Source organism: Entelurus aequoreus, linkage group LG07 (assembly GCF_033978785.1).
Source record: "Entelurus aequoreus isolate RoL-2023_Sb linkage group LG07, RoL_Eaeq_v1.1, whole genome shotgun sequence".
Taxonomy (NCBI): domain Eukaryota; kingdom Metazoa; phylum Chordata; class Actinopteri; order Syngnathiformes; family Syngnathidae; genus Entelurus; species Entelurus aequoreus.
Window position 1 is genome coordinate 18,376,557 of NC_084737.1, and position 20,216 is coordinate 18,396,772.

A 20,216-nucleotide genomic window follows, 5' to 3' on the forward strand; every position below is an offset into this window, starting at 1 on the left:
TACATTGAATACTGAATTTGTTTTATATTTAATTTTTTACAGTGAATAATTTTGCACTGAATTTATATACACTGAATACTGAATTTGCTGTTATATTTGATTTTTATAAATTTAATTATTTTGCACTGAATTTTTATCCACTGAATACTGAATTTGTTTTATTTAAATTTTTTATACAATGAATTATTTTGCACTAAATTTTTTAATACACTGAATACTGAATTTGTTTTATATTTAATTTTTATACACTGAATTATTTTGCACTGAATTTTCAATGCAGCTGAAATAGGCTCCAGCACCCCCCGTGACCCCAAAAAAGGGACAAGTGGTAGAAAATGGATGGACGGATGAATTTTTATACATTGAATACTGAATTTGTTTCATATTTAATTTTTTACAGTGAATTATTTTGCACTGAATTTATATACACTGAATACTGAATTTGTTGTTATATTTAATTTTTATAAATTTAATTATTTTGCACTGAATTTTTATCCACTGAATACTGAATTTGTTTTATTTTAATTTTTTATACACTGAATTATTTTGCACTGAATTTTTAATGCAGCTGAAATAGGCTCCAGCACCCCCCCGTGACCCCAAAAAAGGGACAAGTGGTAGAAAATGGATGGGTGGATTAATTTTTATACATTGAATACTGAATTTGTTTCATATTTAATTTTTTACAGTTAATTATTTTGCACTGAATTTATATACACTGAATACTGAATTTGTGGTTATATTTAATTTTTATAAATGTAATTATTTTACACTGAATTTTTATCCACTGAATACTGAGTTTGTTTTATTTTAATTTTTTATACACTGAATTATTTTGCACTGAATTTTTAATGCAGCTGAAATAGGCTCCAGCACCCCCCCGTGACCCCAAAAAAGGGACAAGCGGTAGAAAATGGATGGGTGGATTAAGTTTTATACACTAAATACTGAATTTGTTTTATATTTAAGTTTTTACTGTGAATTATTTTGCACTGAATTTATATACACTGAGCAGTAGAATAATTGTTATTGATCAGGCAATAGAAGAAATGTTATTGATCAGGAAATAGAAGAAATTTTATTGATCAGGCAGTCAAATAATTATTATTGAACAGGAAGTAGAATAATTGTTATTGAACAGGAAGTAGAATAATTGTTATTGATCAGGCAATATAGTAATTGTTATTGATCAGGAAATAGAATAATCCTTATTGATCAGGCAGTAGAATCATTGTTATTGATCAGGTAATAGAATAATTGTTATTGATCAGGAAATAAAAGACTTGGTATTGATCAGGAATTGGAATAATTGTTATTGATCAGGCAATAGAATAATTGTTATTGATCAGTAAATAGAATTATTGTTATTGATCAGGAATTAGAATAATTGTTATTGATCAGGCTATAGAATAATTGTTATTGATCAGGCAGTAGAATAATTGTTATTGATCAGGAAATAGAAGACTTGGTATTGATCAGGAATTAGAATAATTGTTATTGATCAGGCAATAAAATAATTGTTATTGATCAGGAATTAGAATCATTGTTATTGATCAGGCAATAGATTAATTGTTATTGATCAGGCAATAGAATAATTGTTATTGATCAGGCAGTAGAATAATTGTTATTGATCAGACATTAGAATAATTGTTATTGATCAGTAAATAGAATAATTGTTATTGATCAGCAATTAGAAAAATGTTTATTGATCAGGCAATATGATGTTTTATTGATCAGGAATTAGAATAATTGTTATTGATCAGGCAATAGAATAATTGTTATTGAACAGGCATTTGAATATTTTTTTATTGATCAGGCAATAGAATAATTGTTATTGATCAGGAATTATAATAATTGTTATTGATCAGGCAATAGAAGAATTGTTATTGATCAGGCAATAGAATAATTGTTATTGATCAGGCAATAGAAGAATTGTTATTGATCAGGCAGTCAAATAATTGTTATTTATCAGTCAATAGAAGAATTGTTATTGATTAGGAAGTAGAATAATTGTTATTGATCAGGCAATAGAAGAATTGTTATTGATCAGGCAGTAGAATAATTGTTATTGATCAGGCAATAGAAGAATTGTTATTGATCAGGCAATAGAAGAATTGTTATTGATCAGGAAGTAGAATAATTGTTATTGATCAGGCAATAGAAGAATTGTTATTGATCTGGAATTAGAAGAATTGTTATTGATCAGGCTTTGAATAATTGTTATTGATCAGGCAATAGACGAATTGTTATTGATCAGGCAGTAGAATAATTGTTATTGATCAGGCAATAGAAGAATTGTTATTGATCAGGCAGTAGAATAATTGTTATTGATCAGGCAGTAGAATAATTGTTATTGATCAGGAATGAGAAGAATTGTTATTGATCAGGAATTAGAATAATTGTTATTAATCAGGCAATAGACGAATTGTTATTGATCAGGCAGTAGAATAATTGTTATTGATCAGGCAATAGAAGAATTGTTATTGATCAGGCAGTAGAATAATTGTTATTGATCAGGCAGTAGAATAATTGTTATTGATCAGGAATTAGAAGAATTGTTATTGATCAGGAATTAGAAGAATTGTTATTGATCAGGAATTAGAAGAATTTTTATTGATCAGGCAATAGAAGAACTGTTATTGATCAGGCAGTAGAAGAATTGTGGCTAAGATGGGCGAGCACGTGAGGCGAGACCAGGAGGTCTCAGACTTACTCTATGAAGTAGACCATGCCGCTGTCGGTGTAGGCCATCTCCCAGTTCTTGGGCAGCGGCTCCTGGCCGTCGTCCTGCGCCGCGGCGCTCCACGCTCGCGGGTCCACGGCGGCGTTGTAGCTGGGCACCGTCCTCCTCCACTCCGCCTTGTCCGCGTGGTCTACCGTGGCCCGACATGCCGCCAGGGACACGGGCAGGGACACGGAGAGGGGGATGGTTTGGGAGTAGGGGTAGGGCAGGTGGTAGAAGGAAAAGGAGACGGGAGGTGAGAAGGTGGAAGCGTTGGACCTTCTGTGGGCACCTTGCATGCTGCCCTGCTGATGCTGATGGAGATAATGGACACTTTTATCCCAGCAGAAGAGGAGGAAGTGTGGAGAGAAAGAGAGAAAAAGAAAGAGAGAAAAAGAAAGAGAGAGAGAGAGAGAGAAAGTGTACACGAACAAGAGCCTAGCGATTGGCATAGCATGTCAGCGGTGATTTACTGTGATGTGCCTCACGGGCAACATGGAGCTGACCAACGCTTTAGCATCATCCAGTTAGCTGTGTTAACATCATTACCGTGTTAGCGTCATCAACGTGTCGGCATCATCGACATGTTTGCATCATCATTGTGTTGGTATCATCACCCTGTTAGCGTCATCGCGGTGGTAGCATCATTGCCGTGTTAGTGTCATCATTGTGTTTGCATCATCATTGTGTTAGCATCATCCCAGTGTTAGCATCATCACCGTGTTTTCATCATCACCGCGTTGGCATCATCACCGCGTTAGCATCATAACCGCGTTTCCATCATTGCTGTGTTAGCATCATTGCGTGTTAGCTTCATCACTGTGTTAGCATCATTATTGTGTTAGCATCGTCACCGTGTTCACGTAATCTACGTGTTAGCGCCATCGCCGTGTTTGCATCATCATTGTGTTAGCATTTTCACCGTGTTAGCGTTATTAACGTGTTAGCGTCATCGCCGTGGTAGCGTCATTGCCGTGTTAGTGTCATCATTGTGTTTGCGTCATCATTGTGTTAGCATTCTCACCGTCTTAGCGTTATTAACGTGTTAGCGTCATCGCCGTGTTAGTGTCATCACTGTGTTTGCATCATCATTGTGTTGGCATCATCCCAGTGTTAGCATCATCCCAGTGTTAGCATCATCCCAGTGTTAGCATAATCCCAGTGTTAGCATCATCGCCGTGTTGGCATCATCGCCGTGTTAGCATCATCACTGTGTTGGCATCATCACCGTGTTGGCATCTTCACCATCTGAGCTTCATCACCGTGTTAGTGTCATTATTGTGTTTGCGTCATCATTGTGTTAGCATTCTCACCGTCTTAGCGTTATTAACGTGTTAGCGTCATCGCCGTGTCAGTATCTTAACTGTGTTTGCATCATCATTGTGTTGGCATCATCCCAGTGTTAGCATCATCCCAGTGTTAGCATCATCGCCGTGTTAGCATCATCGCCGTGTTAGCATCATCGCCGTGTTAGCATCATCACTGTGTTGGCATCATCACAGTGTTGGCATCATCACCATGTGAGCTTCATCACTGTGTTAGCGTCATCACAGGTATTATTTTCACCGTGTTAGCATCAAATAACATGTTAGCATTCCTAATGTGTTAGCATCATGACTGTGTTAGCATCATCACCGTGTTATCATCATCACTGTGTTAGCATCATAGCTGTGTCAAAATAATCGCTATGTTAGCATGTTAACATCATCGCCGTGTTAGCAACATCGCTGTATCAGCATGTTAGCATCATTACTGTGTTAGCATAATAGCATCATCACCGTGTTAACATCACCACTGTGTTAGCGTCATCACTGTGTTAGTATTATTACTGTGTAAGCATGTTAGCATCATTGCTGTGTTAGCATCATCACTGTGTTAGTATTATTACTGTGTAAGCATGTTAGCATCATCGCTGTGTTAGCATTATCACTGTGTTAGTATTATTACTGTGTAAGCATGTTAGCATAATCGCTGTGTTACCATCATCACTGTGTTAGCATTAAATGTGAGTGTAGCTAACATGCACTGATTGATTTGTGGCCCGCAGCTAGTTTTTGATGTCACTTTGTAAAAATAATTTGACCAAAAAAACATAAAAAAGTGTAATAAAAGAGCAAACAGGTGAAATGTAATGACTGAAAGTTGTAATGTTGACTCTAATAACACACGTTTTTAATACTTTTATCAGTGGGACCTTTTTGGATCCCAGAGACCTTTAGTGTGATTTTTTTTTAAAACTGTCATTGTGAAATAAATAATTAAATAAAATCAATGTGGTTTTGAATTGTTTACTTATTTAAAGCTCCAAGTACTTTACAGCAAATATTCCATATTTCTGGGGGAAATATGGAATATTTAGTGTTTTTCTTATTTAAAAGACAGGGTTTTTATACAAAAGTCATAAAACATTTGAATTGATGGATAGATCTGAAGTTAATGTAAAGATATTTAAGCATTAAAAGTAAAATATATATTGACATATAACCTATTTTGAACACTTTAATGAGTGGTGCCTTTTGGGTCCCCAAGACCTTTAGTGGGACTTTTTGTTAAACTGAAAAAATAATAAAGAATCAAAATGAATGTTGCTATTCAACAAATAGATCTGAAGTTGATCTATAAATGTCTGAGTGTTGAAAGTAAATAAATATATATTAATATTTGACTTATTTTGAACACTTTAATGACTGGGACCCTTTTGGGTCCCCGGGACCTTTAGTGGGATTTGTTTTGTTTTAACTGTCATTGTTGAACAAATAACAAAGAATCAAAATTAAATGTTGCTATGAATTATTGACCTTTTTAAGGCTTCAATTATTTACATCAAATATTCCACTCTGAACATTTTTTGGGGGAAAATATTGCATATTTTGTGTTTTTCTTATATATATATATAAAAAAAAGGGTTTTGACAAAAAGGACGTACAGCAATGTAATCGTTATGTCAACAAATAGATCTGAAGTTGATCTATAAATGTCTGAGCATTGAAAGTAAATAAATACATACTAATATTTGACTTATTTTTAACAATTTAATGACTGGGAACCTTTTGGGTCCCCAGGACCTTTAGTGTGACTTTTTTTTTTAACTGTCATTGTTGAACAAATAATATTGAATCAAAGTCAATGTTGCTATGAATTATTGACCTTTTTAAAGCTCCAATTACTTCACATCAAATATTCCACTTTGAACATTTTTTGGGAGAAATATTGCTTATTTTGTGTTTTTCCTATTTAAAAAAAAATATGGGTATTGACAAAAAGGCATAAAACATAAGAACATATAAACGTTATGTCAACAAATAGATCTGAAGTTGATCTATAAATGTCTGAGCGTTGAAAGTAAATAAATATATATTAATATTTGACTTATTTTGAAGACTTTAATGACTGGGACCCTATTGGGTCCCCAGGACCTTTAGTGTGACTTTCATTGTTCAAAAAATAATAATGAATCAAAATCAATGTTGCTATGAATTATTGACCTTTTTCAAGCTCCAATTACTTCACATCAAATATTCCCCTTTGAACATTTTTTTAGGGAAAATATTGCTTTTTTTTTTAAATATATATATATATAAAAAAATGGGTATTGACAAAAAGGACGTACAACAATGTAAAAGTTATGTCAACAAATAAATCTGAAGTTGATCTATAAATGTCTGAGCGTTGAAAGTAAATAAATATATATTAATATTTGACTTATTTTGAAGACTTTAATGACTGGGACCCTATTGGGTTCCCCGGGACCTTTAGTGTGACTTTTTTTTAAACTGTCATTGTTGAAGAAATAATAATGAATCAAAATCAATGTTGCTATGAATTATTGACCTTTTTCTAGGCTCCAATTACTTCACATCAAATATCCCGCTTTAAACATTATTGGGGGAAATTATTGCATATTTTGTGTTTTTCCTATTATAAAAAAAAAAGAAGAGTTTTGACCAAAAGGGCATAAAACAATGTAAACGTTATGTCAACAAATAGATCTGAAGTTGATCTATAAATGTCTGAGCGTTGAAAGTAAAAAGATAGATATTTTTGTTTACTTATTTTGAACACTTTGACTGGGACCTTTTTGGGTCCCCAGGATGTTTGGTGCCACTTTTTTTTTAAACTGTCATTGTTGAAAAAATAATAATGAATCAAAATCAACGTTGCTATGAATTATTGACCTTTTCCATGGCTCCAATTACTTCACATCAAATATTCCACTTCGAACATTTTTTTAGGGAAAATATTTCATATTTTGTGTTTTTTCTATATTAAAAAAAAAAAAGAAAAGAGTTTGGACAAAAAGGGCATAAAACAATGTAAACGTTATATCAACGAATAGATCTGAAGTTGAACTATAAATGTCTGAGTGTTGAAAGTAAATACATATATAATATTGTTTACTTATTATGAACACTTTGACTGGGAGCTTTGGTGCCACTTTTTTTTAAACTGTCATTGTTGAAAAAATAATAATGAAATAAAATTAATGTGGTTTTGAGTTGTTTACCTATTTAAGGCTCCAACTACTTTACATCAAATATTCCATATTTCTGGGTGAAATATTGCATATTTTGTGCTTTTCCTATTAAAAAAACAGGGTTTCCACACAGACCTTTTTCAAGGCTCCAATTACTTCACATCAAATATTCCACTTTGAACATTTTTTTAGGGGAAATATTTCATATTTTGTGTTTATTATATATAAATAGAATGGGTATTGACAAAAAGGACGTACAACAATGTAAAAGTTATGTCAACAAATAGATGAAGTTGATTTATAAATGTCTGAGTGTTGAAAGTAAATACATACAGTATATATTAATATTTGACCTATTTTGAACACTTTGACTGGGAACTTTTTGGGTCCCCGGGACCTTTAGTGTGAGTTTTTTTTTTAACTGTCATTGTTGAAAAAATAATATTGAATCACAGTCAATGTTGCTATAAATTATTGACCTTTTTAAAGGCCTACTGAAACCCACTACTACCGACCACGCAGTCTGATAGTTTATATATCAATGATGAAATCTTAACATTGCAACACATGCCAATACGGCCGGGTTAGATTACTAAAGTGCAATTTTAAATTTCCCGCGAAATATCCTGCTGAAAATGTCTCGGTATGATGACGGCTGCGCGTGACGTCACGGATTGTAGAGGACATTTTGGGACAGCATTGTGGCCAGCTATTAAGTCGTCTGTTTTCATCGCAAAATTCCACAGTATTCTGGACATCTGTGTTGGTGAATCTTTTGCAATTTGTTCAATGAACAATGGAGACAGCAAAGAAGAAAGCTGTAGGTGGGAAGCGGTGTATTAGCGGCCGGCTGCAGCGACACAAACACTTAGCCGGTGTTTCATTGTTTACATTCCTGAAAGATGACAGTCAAGCTTTACCATTGGCCTGTGGAGAATTGGGACATCAGAGACTCTTACCAGGAGGACTTTGAGTTGGATACGCAGACGCGGTACCGTGAGTATGCAACCAGAATGTTGCCATAAGCATTTTGTTTAATTTGTATATGTAACGCAGTACGCAGCTGCGGCTTCCAAACATTTGATCGCTTGCCCGTACGTGCGTGCCGCTATGTGCATGTCACGTACGTAACTTTGGGGTAATATATGTGCTGTATGAACTTTGCGGAGGTGACCGGTACTTTAGGCTGTGGGATTGAGTGTGTTGCGCGGGTGTTTGATTTGTATTGGCGGGTTATATGGACGGGAGGGGGGAGGTGTTTGGTATGCGGGATTAATTTGTGGCATATTAAATATAAGCCTGGTTGTGTTGTGGCTAATAGAGTATATATATGTCTTGTGTTTATTTACTGTTTTAGTCATTCGCAGCTGAATATCAGGTCCCACCCGCCTCTCACAGCATCTTCCCTATCTGAATCGCTTCCACTGCCCTCTAGTCCTTCACTCTCACTTTCCTCATCCACAAATCTTTCATCCTCGCTCAAATTAATGGGGAAATCGTCGCTTTCTCGGTCCGAACCGCTCTCGCTGCTGGTGGCCATGATTGTAAACAATGTGCAGATGTGAGGAGCTCCACAACCTGTGACGTCACGCGCATATCGTCTGCTACCTCCGGTACAGGCAAGGCTTTTTTTTATCAGCGACCAAAAGTTGCGAACTTTATCGTCAATGTTCTCTACTAAATCCTTTTGGAAAAAATATGGCAATATCGCAAAATGATCACGTATGACACACAGAATGGACCTGCTATCCCCGTTTAAATAAGAAAATCACATTTCAGTAGGCCTTTAAAGCTCCAATTACTTCACATCAAATACTACACTTTGAACATTTTTTGGGGGAAAATATTGCATATTTAGTGTTTTGCCTATTTGAAAAAAAGGGTTTTGACAAAAAGGGCATAAAACAATGTAATCGTTATGTCAACAAGTAGATCTGAAGTTGATCTATAAATGTAAATAAATAATATATATTGATATTTGACTTATTTTGAACACTTTAATGACTGGGACCCTTTTGGGTCCCCAGGACCTTTAGTGTGACTTTTTTTTTAAACTGTCATTGTTGAAAAAATAATAATGAAATAAAATTAATGTGGTTTTGAATTGTTTACCTATTTAAGGCTCCAACTACTTTACATCAAATATTCCATATTTCTGGGGGAAATATTGCATATTTTGTGCTTTTCCTATTAAAAAAACAGTGTTTCCACACAGAGGTCATAAAACATAAATACAAAATAATAAACAATTATAATCCATGGATAAATCTGAAGTTAATGTAAAGATATTTAAGCATTAAAATTAAAATATATTTTGAAATATAACCTATTTTGAACACTTTAATGACTGGGCCCCAAGACCTTTAGTGTGACTTTATTTTAAACTGGAAAAAATAATAAAGAATCAAAATTAATGTTGCTATGAATTATTGACCTTTTTAAGGCTCCAATTACTTCACATCAAATATTACATTTTGAAATTTTTTGGGGGAAAAATATTGCATATTTTGTGTCTGAGCGTTGAAAGTAAATACATAAATATTAATATTTGACTTATTTTGAACGTTTTAAGGATTGGGACCCTTTTGGGTCCCTGGGACCTTTAGTGTGACTTTTTTTTTAAACTGTCATTGTTGAAAAAATAACAATGAATCAAAATCAATGTTGCTATGAATTATTGACCTTTTTCAAGGCTCCAATTACTTCACATCAAATATTCCACTTTGAACATTTTGTTTGGGTAAAATATTACATATTTTGTCTTTTTTCAATATAAAAAAATGGGTATTGACAAAAAGGGCATAAAACATAAGAGCATGTAAACGTTATGTCACGAATAGATGAAGTTGATCTATAAGAGTCTGAGCGTTGAAAGTAAATACATAAATATTAATATTTGACTTATTTTGAACGTTTTAAGGATTGGGACCCCTTTGGGTCCCTGGTACCTTTAGTGTGACTTTTTTTTTTAAACTGTCATTGTTGAAAAAATAACATTGAATCAAAATCAATGTTGCTATGAATTATTGACCTTTTTAAGGCTCCAATTACTTCACATCAAATATTCCACTTTGAACATTTTGTTTGGGTAAAATATTACATATTTTGTCTTTTTTCAATATAAAAAAATGGGTATTGACAAAAAGGGCATAAAACATAAGAGCATGTAAACGTTATGTCAACGAATAGATGAAGTTGATCTATAAGAGTCTGAGCGTTGAAAGTAAATACATAAATATTAATATTTGACTTATTTTGAACGTTTTAAGGATTGGGACCCTTTTGGGTCCCTGGGACCTTTAGTGTGACATTTTTTTTAAACTGTCATTGTTGAAAAAATAACAATGAATCAAAATCAATGTTGCTATGAATTATTGACCTTTTTAAGGCTCCAATTACTTCACATCAAATATTCCACTTTGAACATTTTGTTTGGGTAAAATATTACATATTTTGTCTTTTTTCAATATAAAAAAATGGGTATTGACAAAAAGGGCATAAAACATAAGAGCATGTAAACGTTATGTCAACGAATAGATGAAGTTGATCTATAAATGTCTGAGCGTTGAAAGTAAATACATAAATATTAATATTTGACTTATTTTGAACGTTTTAAGGATTGGGACCCTTTTGGGTCCCTGGGACCTTTAGTGTGACATTTTTTTTAAACTGTCATTGTTGAAAAAATAACAATGAATCAAAATCAATGTTGCTATGAATTATTGACCTTTTTCAAGGCTCCAATTACTTCACATCAAATATTCCACTTTGAACATTTTGTTTGGGTAAAATATTACATATTTTGTCTTTTTTCAATATAAAAAAATGGGTATTGACAAAAAGGGCATAAAACATAAGAGCATGTAAACGTTATGTCAACGAATAGATGAAGTTGATCTATAAATGTCTGAGCGTTGAAAGTAAATACATAAATATTAATATTTGACTTATTTTGAACGTTTTAAGGATTGGGACCCTTTTGGGTCCCTGGGACCTTTAGTGTGACATTTTTTTTAAACTGTCATTGTTGAAAAAATAACAATGAATCAAAATCAATGTTGCTATGAATTATTGACCTTTTCAAGGCTCCAATTACTTCACATCAAATATTCCACTTTGAACATTTTGTTTGGGTAAAATATCACATATTTTGTCTTTTTTCAATATAAAAAAATGGGTATTGACAAAAAGGGCATAAAACATAAGAGCATGTAAACGTTATGTCACGAATAGATGAAGTTGATCTATAAGAGTCTGAGCGTTGAAAGTAAATACATAAATATTAATATTTGACTTATTTTGAACGTTTTAAGGATTGGGACCCTTTTGGGTCCCTGGGACCTTTAGTGTGACATTTTTTTTAAACTGTCATTGTTGAAAAAATAACAATGAATCAAAATCAATGTTGCTATGAATTATTGACCTTTTTCAAGGCTCCAATTACTTCACATCAAATATTCCACTTTGAACATTTTGTTTGGGTAAAATATTACATATTTTGTCTTTTTTCAATATAAAAAAATGGGTATTGACAAAAAGGGCATAAAACATAAGAGCATGTAAACGTTATGTCACGAATAGATGAAGTTGATCTATAAGAGTCTGAGCGTTGAAAGTAAATACATAAATATTAATATTTGACTTATTTTGAACGTTTTAAGGATTGGGACCCCTTTGGGTCCCTGGTACCTTTAGTGTGACTTTTTTTTTTAAACTGTCATTGTTGAAAAAATAACATTGAATCAAAATCAATGTTGCTATGAATTATTGACCTTTTTCAAGGCTCCAATTACTTCACATCAAATATTCCACTTTGAACATTTTGTTTAGGTAAAATATTACATATTTTGTCTTTTTTCAATATAAAAAAATGGGTATTGACAAAAAGGGCTTAAAACATAAGAGCATGTAAACGTTATGTCACGAATAGATGAAGTTGATCTATAAGAGTCTGAGCGTTGAAAGTAAATACATAAATATTAATATTTGACTTATTTTGAACGTTTTAAGGATTGGGACCCCTTTGGTCCCTGGTACCTTTAGTGTGACTTTTTTTTTAAAACTGTCATTGTTGAAAAAATAACAGTGTATCAAAATCAATGTTGCTATGAATTATTGACCTTTTTAAGGCTCCAATTACTTCACATCAAATATTCCACTTTGAACATTTTGTTTGGGTAAAATATTACATATTTTGTCTTTTTTCAATATAAAAAAATGGGTATTGACAAAAAGGGCATAAAACATAAGAGCATGTAAACGTTATGTCACGAATAGATGAAGTTGATCTATAAGAGTCTGAGCGTTGAAAGTAAATACATAAATATTAATATTTGACTTATTTTGAACGTTTTAAGGATTGGGACCCCTTTGGTCCCTGGTACCTTTAGTGTGACTTTTTTTTTAAAACTGTCATTGTTGAAAAAATAACAGTGTATCAAAATCAATGTTGCTATGAATTATTGACCTTTTTAAGGCTCCAATTACTTCACATCAAATATTCCACTTTGAAAACATTTTGTTTGGGTAAAATATTACATATTTTGTCTTTTTTCAATATAAAAAAATGGGTATTGACAAAAAGGGCATAAAACATAAGAGCATGTAAACGTTATGTCAACGAATAGATTAAGTTGATCTATAAATGTCTGAGCGTTGAAAGTAAATACATAAATATTAATATTTGACTTATTTTGAACGTTTTAAGGATTGGGACCCTTTTGGGTCCCTGGGACCCTTAGTGTGACATTTTTTTTAAACTGTCATTGTTGAAAAAATAACAATGAATCAAAATCAATGTTGCTATGAATTATTGACCTTTTTCAAGGCTCCAATTACTTCACATCAAATATTCCACTTTGAACATTTTGTTTGGGTAAAATATTACATATTTTGTCTTTTTTCAATATAAAAAAATGGGTATTGACAAAAAGGGCATAAAACCTAAGAGCATGTAAACGTTATGTCACGAATAGATGAAGTTGATCTATAAGAGTCTGAGCGTTGAAAGTAAATACATAAATATTAATATTTGACTTATTTTGAACGTTTTAAGGATTGGGACCCCTTTGGGTCCCTGGGACCTTTAGTGTGACTTTTTTTTAAAACTGTCATTGTTGAAAAAATAACAATGAATCAAAATCAATGTTGCTATGAATTATTGACCTTTTTAAGGCTCCAATTACTTCACATCAAATATTCCACTTTGAACATTTTTTGGGGGAAAATATTTCATATTTTGTGTTTTTCCTATTTAAAAAAAAAAAGGGTATTGACAAAAAGGGCATAAAACATAAGAACTATAAACATTATGTCAACAAATCTATAAATGATTTGTTGACATAATGTTTATAGTTCTTATGTTTTATGCCCTTTAAAAGATAAAATAAAAGATCTAGTAAATAAATAAGTAAATAAATATATATTAATATTTGACTCAATTTGAACACTTAAATGACTGGGACCCTTTTGGGTCCCCGGGACCTTTAGTGTTCCAAAATTGAGGGCAGCCCTCCAATATATATCGCATTGGTATTGAAAATTAAAAATCTCAAAACGGCCATGTTTTAAATTTTTCAGTGCGCGGCCCTCAGTGGAAAAACTTTGGACACCCCTGAGGTGGACTATGTATCTCCCAGGGAGTCCAAGTCTGTGTCGTCCTTGTCCTACAGTTTTGCGTGACAAAGTTGTGTCTCACCAACTTGTCCGTTGACCGTGGGCGGCCTGTCCTCCTCGTCCTCGTCCTCGGGGGCGGCGCTGTCCTTCCTGTCCATCTTGCTGACCGACGTGGTGCGCTTGCGTTGGACTTCGGCGTCGAAGTCCTCGTCAAACAAGACCTGGTCCACCAGGTCCAGCTGCACAGGACTGGGCTCCGCAGGCGGTTTGGGCGTGCCGTAGTAGTTTCCTGCAAGGGAGAGCATGTAACTATTTTATATACGTACCGACATTACCTAGGGTCGGTTTGGCTGAGTCCGCTCTCAGTGCTGCTGGAGTGATTGCCGAGTGTGACGTCACGTACAACCCAGGCACCGTAACATGGAGTCACAGGAATCGATGCCCGGTACGACCGGCGAGATTCGGATGGCTGCCAAAAGAAGCACCTTATTGGGTACCCATCCCTAGTTGTAATACACACTTCCCACCACCTGTGGCAGTAATGTCAGCTGACGAGGAGACACATGACAAGTTCAGACTATCAGAAGAAGTCTGGAGGGAAAGTCTGGCAGACTGTTATTGTTTACTTCTCACTCTTATTGTTTACTTCTCACTGTTATTGTTTACTTCTCACTCTTATTGTTTACTTCTCACTCTTATTGTTTACTTCTCACTCTTATTGTTTACTTCTCACTCTTATTGTTTACTTCTCACTCTTATTATTTACTTCTCACTCGTATTGTTTACTTCTCACTCTTATTGTTTACTTCTCACTGTTATTGTTTACTTCTCACTGTTATTGTTTACTTCTCACTCTTATTGTTTACTTCTCACTCTTGTTTACTCCTCACTGTTATTGTTCACTTCTCACTCTTATTGTTTATTTCTCACTGTTATTGTTTATTTCTCACTGTTATTGTTTACTTCTCACTCTTATTCTCACTGTTATTGTTGACTTCTCACTGTTATTGTATACTTCTTACTCGTGTTTACTTCTCACTGTTATTGTTGACTTCTCACTGTTATTGTATACTTCTTACTCGTGTTTACTTCTCACTGTTATTGTTAAATTCTCACTCCTATTGTTTACTTCTCACTGTTATTGTTTAGTTCTCACTCTTATTCTCACTGTTATTGTTTACTTCCCCACTCTTATTGTTTACTTCTCACTGTTATTGTTTACTTCTCACTCTTATTCTCACTGTTATTGTTGACTTCTCACTGTTATTGTATACTTCTTACTCGTGTTTACTTCTCACTGTTATTGTTGACTTCTCACTCCTATTGTTTACTTCTCACTGTTATTGTTTACTTCTCACTCTTATTCTCACTGTTATTGTTTACGTCTCACTCTTGCTTAATTCTCACTGTTATTGTTTACTTCTCACTGTCATTGTTTACTTCTCACTCGTGTTTACTTCTCACTGTTATTGTTTACTTCTCACTGTTATTGTTTACTTCTCACTCTTATTGTTTACTTCTCACTCTTATTGTTTACTTTTTACTGTTATTGTTTACTTCTCACTCTTATTGTTTACTTCTCACTCTTATTGTTTACTTTTCACTCTTGTTTACTTTTTACTGGTATTGTTTACTTCCCACTCTTGTAGACTTTTTACTGTTATTGTTTACTTCTCACTAGTGTTTACTTCTCACTGTTATTGTTTACTTCTCACTCTTATTGTTTACTTCTCACCCGTATTGTTTACTTTTCACTCTTGTTTACTTTTTACTGTTATTGTTTACTTCTCACTCTTGTTTACTTTTTACTGTTATTGTTTACTTCTCACTGTTATTGTTTACTTCTCACTCTTATTGTTTACTTCTCACTATTATTGTTTACTTCTCACTCTTATTTTCACTGTTGTTTACTTCTCACTCTTATTCTCACTGTTATTGTTGACTTCTCACTGTTATTGTATACTTCTTACTCGTGTTTACTTCTCACTGTTATTGTTTACTTCTCACTGTTATTGTTTACTTCTCACTCTTATTGTTTACTTCTCACTGTTATTGTTTACTTCTCACTCTTATTTTCACTGTTGTTTACTTCTCACTCTTATTCTCACTGTTATTGTTGACTTCTCACTGTTATTGTATACTTCTTACTCGTGTTTACTTCTCACTGTTATTGTTTACTTCTCACTGTTATTGTCTACTTCTCACTCTTATTCTCACAGTTCTTCTCACTGTTATTGTTTATTTCTCACTGTTATTGTTTACTTCTTTCTCACTGTTATTGTTTACTTCTCACGCGTGTTTACTTCTCACTTGTATTGTTTACTTCTCACTCGTTTACTTTTTACTGTTAGTGTTTACTTCTCACTCATGTTTACTTCTCACTGTTATTTACTTTTCACTCTTATTGTTTACTTCTCACTGTTATTGTTTACTTCTCACTCTTATTCTCACTGTTATTGTTTACTTCTCACTGTTATTGTTTACTTCTCACTGTTATTGTTTACTTCTCACTTGTGTTTACTTCTCACTGTTATTGTTTACTTCCCCACTCTTATTGTTTACTTCTCACTGGTATTGTTTACTTCTCACTCTTATTCTCATGGTTATTGTTTACTTCTCACTGTTAGCATTTACTTCTCACTGTTATTGTTTACTTCTCACTCTTATTGTAACTTCTCACTGTTATTGTTTACTCCTCACTCTTATTGTTTACTTTTCATTATTATTGTTTACTTATCAACCTTATAGGTTACAAAATCTCTCTTGGCTGCTGACCTATGACCTGCAGTAAACAGAAAATACATTAAAACAACATTTTAAACATATTCTTGAAGAATCTGAATCTATTCAGAATTGTAATAAATAGAATCACCTTTTTTATTGCACATTTTCCTTTTGTCAAGCCAACACTGAAAAAGATAACTTCCTGCTTTTCCAGACCAATATTGACAACTTATTCACATCTTTGAGGTTTTACATTTAGATTTGACTCATTCTTCCGCAGCCGGCCTTTTTTTTTTTAACTTCGTAGGTGTTTCAGGAGGCTGATAAGGTTTGATATGTTGAAGCGTGATGGGTTTTTTTTCTCATCTCACAGACCATTCGATCCAAATTCCAAACAAAATGCCCTCCAGGAGAAGTTCCCCAATATTGACGCCATGTTTGTTCACAATGAACTCAGAGGAGTTTACAAGGTGCACTTGATTTGCTCGCCCTAACACACCAACATCATAGTAGCCTCATTGGAACGTTTTTATTCATTTTTAATTGCGGCTATTTTTTATTGTTACCGGACTTATCGGTACGACGTCATAATTCCTCCTCTAATTATTTGTTCGAAAACGCCATCGTTACAAATTGCAAGCCAAGCAAATGTCAGCCTGATCTATTGTCAGGAACAAAAGTCCACAAAGAACGTTGTTTATTAAAAAGTTCTTAAAGCATGCGATCTGCCCTTCCAGTCTTCGCTGTCACGTTGGCGCCTGAGGCGGCACGAGTTGGCTGCACTGAGCGCGTGCAGGGAACGACGAGAGCTCCTCTCCTTTAAGAGGCCACTGACCAGCTAGGAGGAGGAAACATTAAGATGTCCTAAAGGAGCCCAGTGTCGTCATGTAAACGTAACAACAGGGTTTTAAAGCTTGGAAATACTGCATGTTTGTATAGATGGTGTGAATGAATGATGGGTTTTTAACATGTAAAGCGACTTTGGGTACTTAGAAAAGCGCTATATAAATCCCAGGTATTATTAGTATTATTATTAGATGTATTATTAAAATAATGCATGTTTGTATAGATGTATTATGAAAATACTGCATGTTTGTATGGATTTATTATGAAAATACTGCATGTTTGTATATATGTATTATGAAAATACTGCATGTTGTATAGATTTATTATGAAAATACTGCATGTTTGTATATATGTATTATGAAAATACTGCATGTTTGTATAGATTTATTATTAAAATACTGCGTGTTTGTATAGATGTATTATGAAAATACTGCATGTTTGTATAGATTTATTATGAAAATTTTGCATGTTTGTATAGATTTATTATGAAAATACTGCATGTTTGTATAGATTTATTATGAAAATACTGCATGTTTGTATAGATTTGTTATGAAAATACTGCATGTTTATATACATTTATTATGAAACTACTGCATGTTTTTACATATTTATCATGAAACTACTGCATGTTTGTAGATTTTTTAGGAAACTACTGCATGTTTGTAAATATTTATTATGAAACTACTGCATGTTTTTATATATTCATTATGAAACTACTGTATGTTTGTATATATTTATTATGAAAATACTGCATGTTTGAATAGATTTGTTATGAAAATACTGCATGTTTGTACAGATTTGTTATGAAAATACTGCATATTTGTATATATTATTCATAAAACTAATGCATGTTTGTATATATTTATTATGAAAGTACTGCATTTTTGTTTAGATTTATTATGAAAATACTGCATGTTTGTATGGATTTATTATGAAAATACTGCATGTTTGTATATATGTATTATGAAAATACTGCATGTTGTATAGATTTATTATGAAAATACTGCATGTTTGTATATATGTATTATGAAAATACTGCATGTTTGTATAGATTTATTATTAAAATACTGCGTGTTTGTATAGATGTATTATGAAAATACTGCATGTTTGTATAGATTTATTATGAAAATTTTGCATGTTTGTATAGATTTATTATGAAAATACTGCATGTTTGTATAGATTTATTATGAAAATACTGCATGTTTGTATAGATTTGTTATGAAAATACTGCATGTTTATATACATTTATTATGAAACTACTGCATGTTTTTACATATTTATCATGAAACTACTGCATGTTTGTAGATTTTTTAGGAAACTACTGCATGTTTGTAAATATTTATTATGAAACTACTGCATGTTTTTATATATTCATTATGAAACTACTGTATGTTTGTATATATTTATTATGAAAATACTGCATGTTTGAATAGATTTGTTATGAAAATACTGCATGTTTGTACAGATTTGTTATGAAAATACTGCATATTTGTATATATTATTCATAAAACTAATGCATGTTTGTATATATTTATTATGAAAGTACTGCATTTTTGTTTAGATTTATTATGAAAATACTGCATGTTTGTGAATATTTATTATGTAAATAATGCATGTTTGTATATATTTATTATGAAAATACTGAATGTTTGTATAGATTTATTATGAAAATGCTGCATGTTTGTATGGATTTATTATGAAAATAACTGCATGCTTGTATACATTTATTATTAAAAATACTGCATTTTTGTTTAGATTTATTATGAAAATACTGCATGTTTGTATGGATGCATTATGAAACTACCGCATTTTTGTATATATTTAATATGAAAATATTATGAAACTACTGCATGTTTGTATAAATGTATTATGGAACTACTGCATGTTTGTATAGATTTATTATGAAAATATTATGAAAATACTGCATGTTTGTATAGATGTATTTTGAAACTACTGCATGTTTGTATTGATTTATTATGAAAATACTGCATGTTTGTATATATTTATTATGAAACTACTGCATGTTTGTATAGATTTATTATGAAAATACTACATGTTTGTTTGGATTTATTATGACAATGCTGCATGATTGTATATATTTATTATGAACATACTGCACATTTGTATATATTTATTATGAAACTACTGCATGTTTGTATAGATTTATTATGAAAACATTATGAAACTACTGCATGTTTGTATGGATTTATTATGAAAATATTATGGAAACTACTGCATGTTTGTATAGATTTATTATGAAAATACCGCATATTTGTATGGATTCATTATAAAAACACTGCATGTTTGTATAGATTTATTATGAAACTACTGCATGTTTGTATAGATGTATTATGAAAATACTGCATGTTTGTATATATTTATTATGAAACTACTTAATGTTTGTATTGATGTATTATGAAAATACTGCATTTTTGTATATATTTATTACAAAAAATGCTCCAATGATGTGAGATTAACTGTACAGTGCTTTAGGCGGGTTAGGGTGATTGTACCTATAGCTATAGCGCCCCAATACACGAGTGTGTATTGGGGCGGTATAGCTCGTCTGGCAGAGCGGCCGTGCCAGCAACTTGAGGGTTCCAGGTTCGATCCCTGCTTCCGCCATCCTAGTCACTGCCGTTGTGTCCTTGGGCATGACACTTTACCCACCTGCTCCCAGTGCCCCACACTGGTTTAAATGTAACTAAGATATTGGGTTTCACTATGTAAAGCGCTTTGAGTCACTAGAGAAAAGCGCTATATAAATATAATTCACTTCACTTCACTATACTATCAAGCGCTCCTTTTCTCCTACCACGTACAAGGTCGTAGACG

At 32.7% G+C, this 20,216-nt stretch overlaps 1 protein-coding gene across 7 annotated transcripts in view; it reads right to left on the bottom strand.

Annotated features, from left to right (window-relative positions):
- magi3a (membrane associated guanylate kinase, WW and PDZ domain containing 3a) overlaps window positions 1–20,216 on the bottom strand; it is a 275,522-nt gene that overhangs the window by 82,983 nt on the left and 172,323 nt on the right. For all 7 annotated transcript variants that reach the window (XM_062052764.1, XM_062052763.1, XM_062052762.1 and 4 more), the window contains exons 4-5: window positions 13,894–14,100; window positions 2,714–2,873 (exon numbers count right to left, since the gene is read on the bottom strand). In XM_062052764.1, coding sequence (XP_061908748.1) covers window positions 2,714–2,873; window positions 13,894–14,100 — 367 coding nt within the window. The remainder of the gene's footprint in view (window positions 1–2,713; window positions 2,874–13,893; window positions 14,101–20,216) is intronic.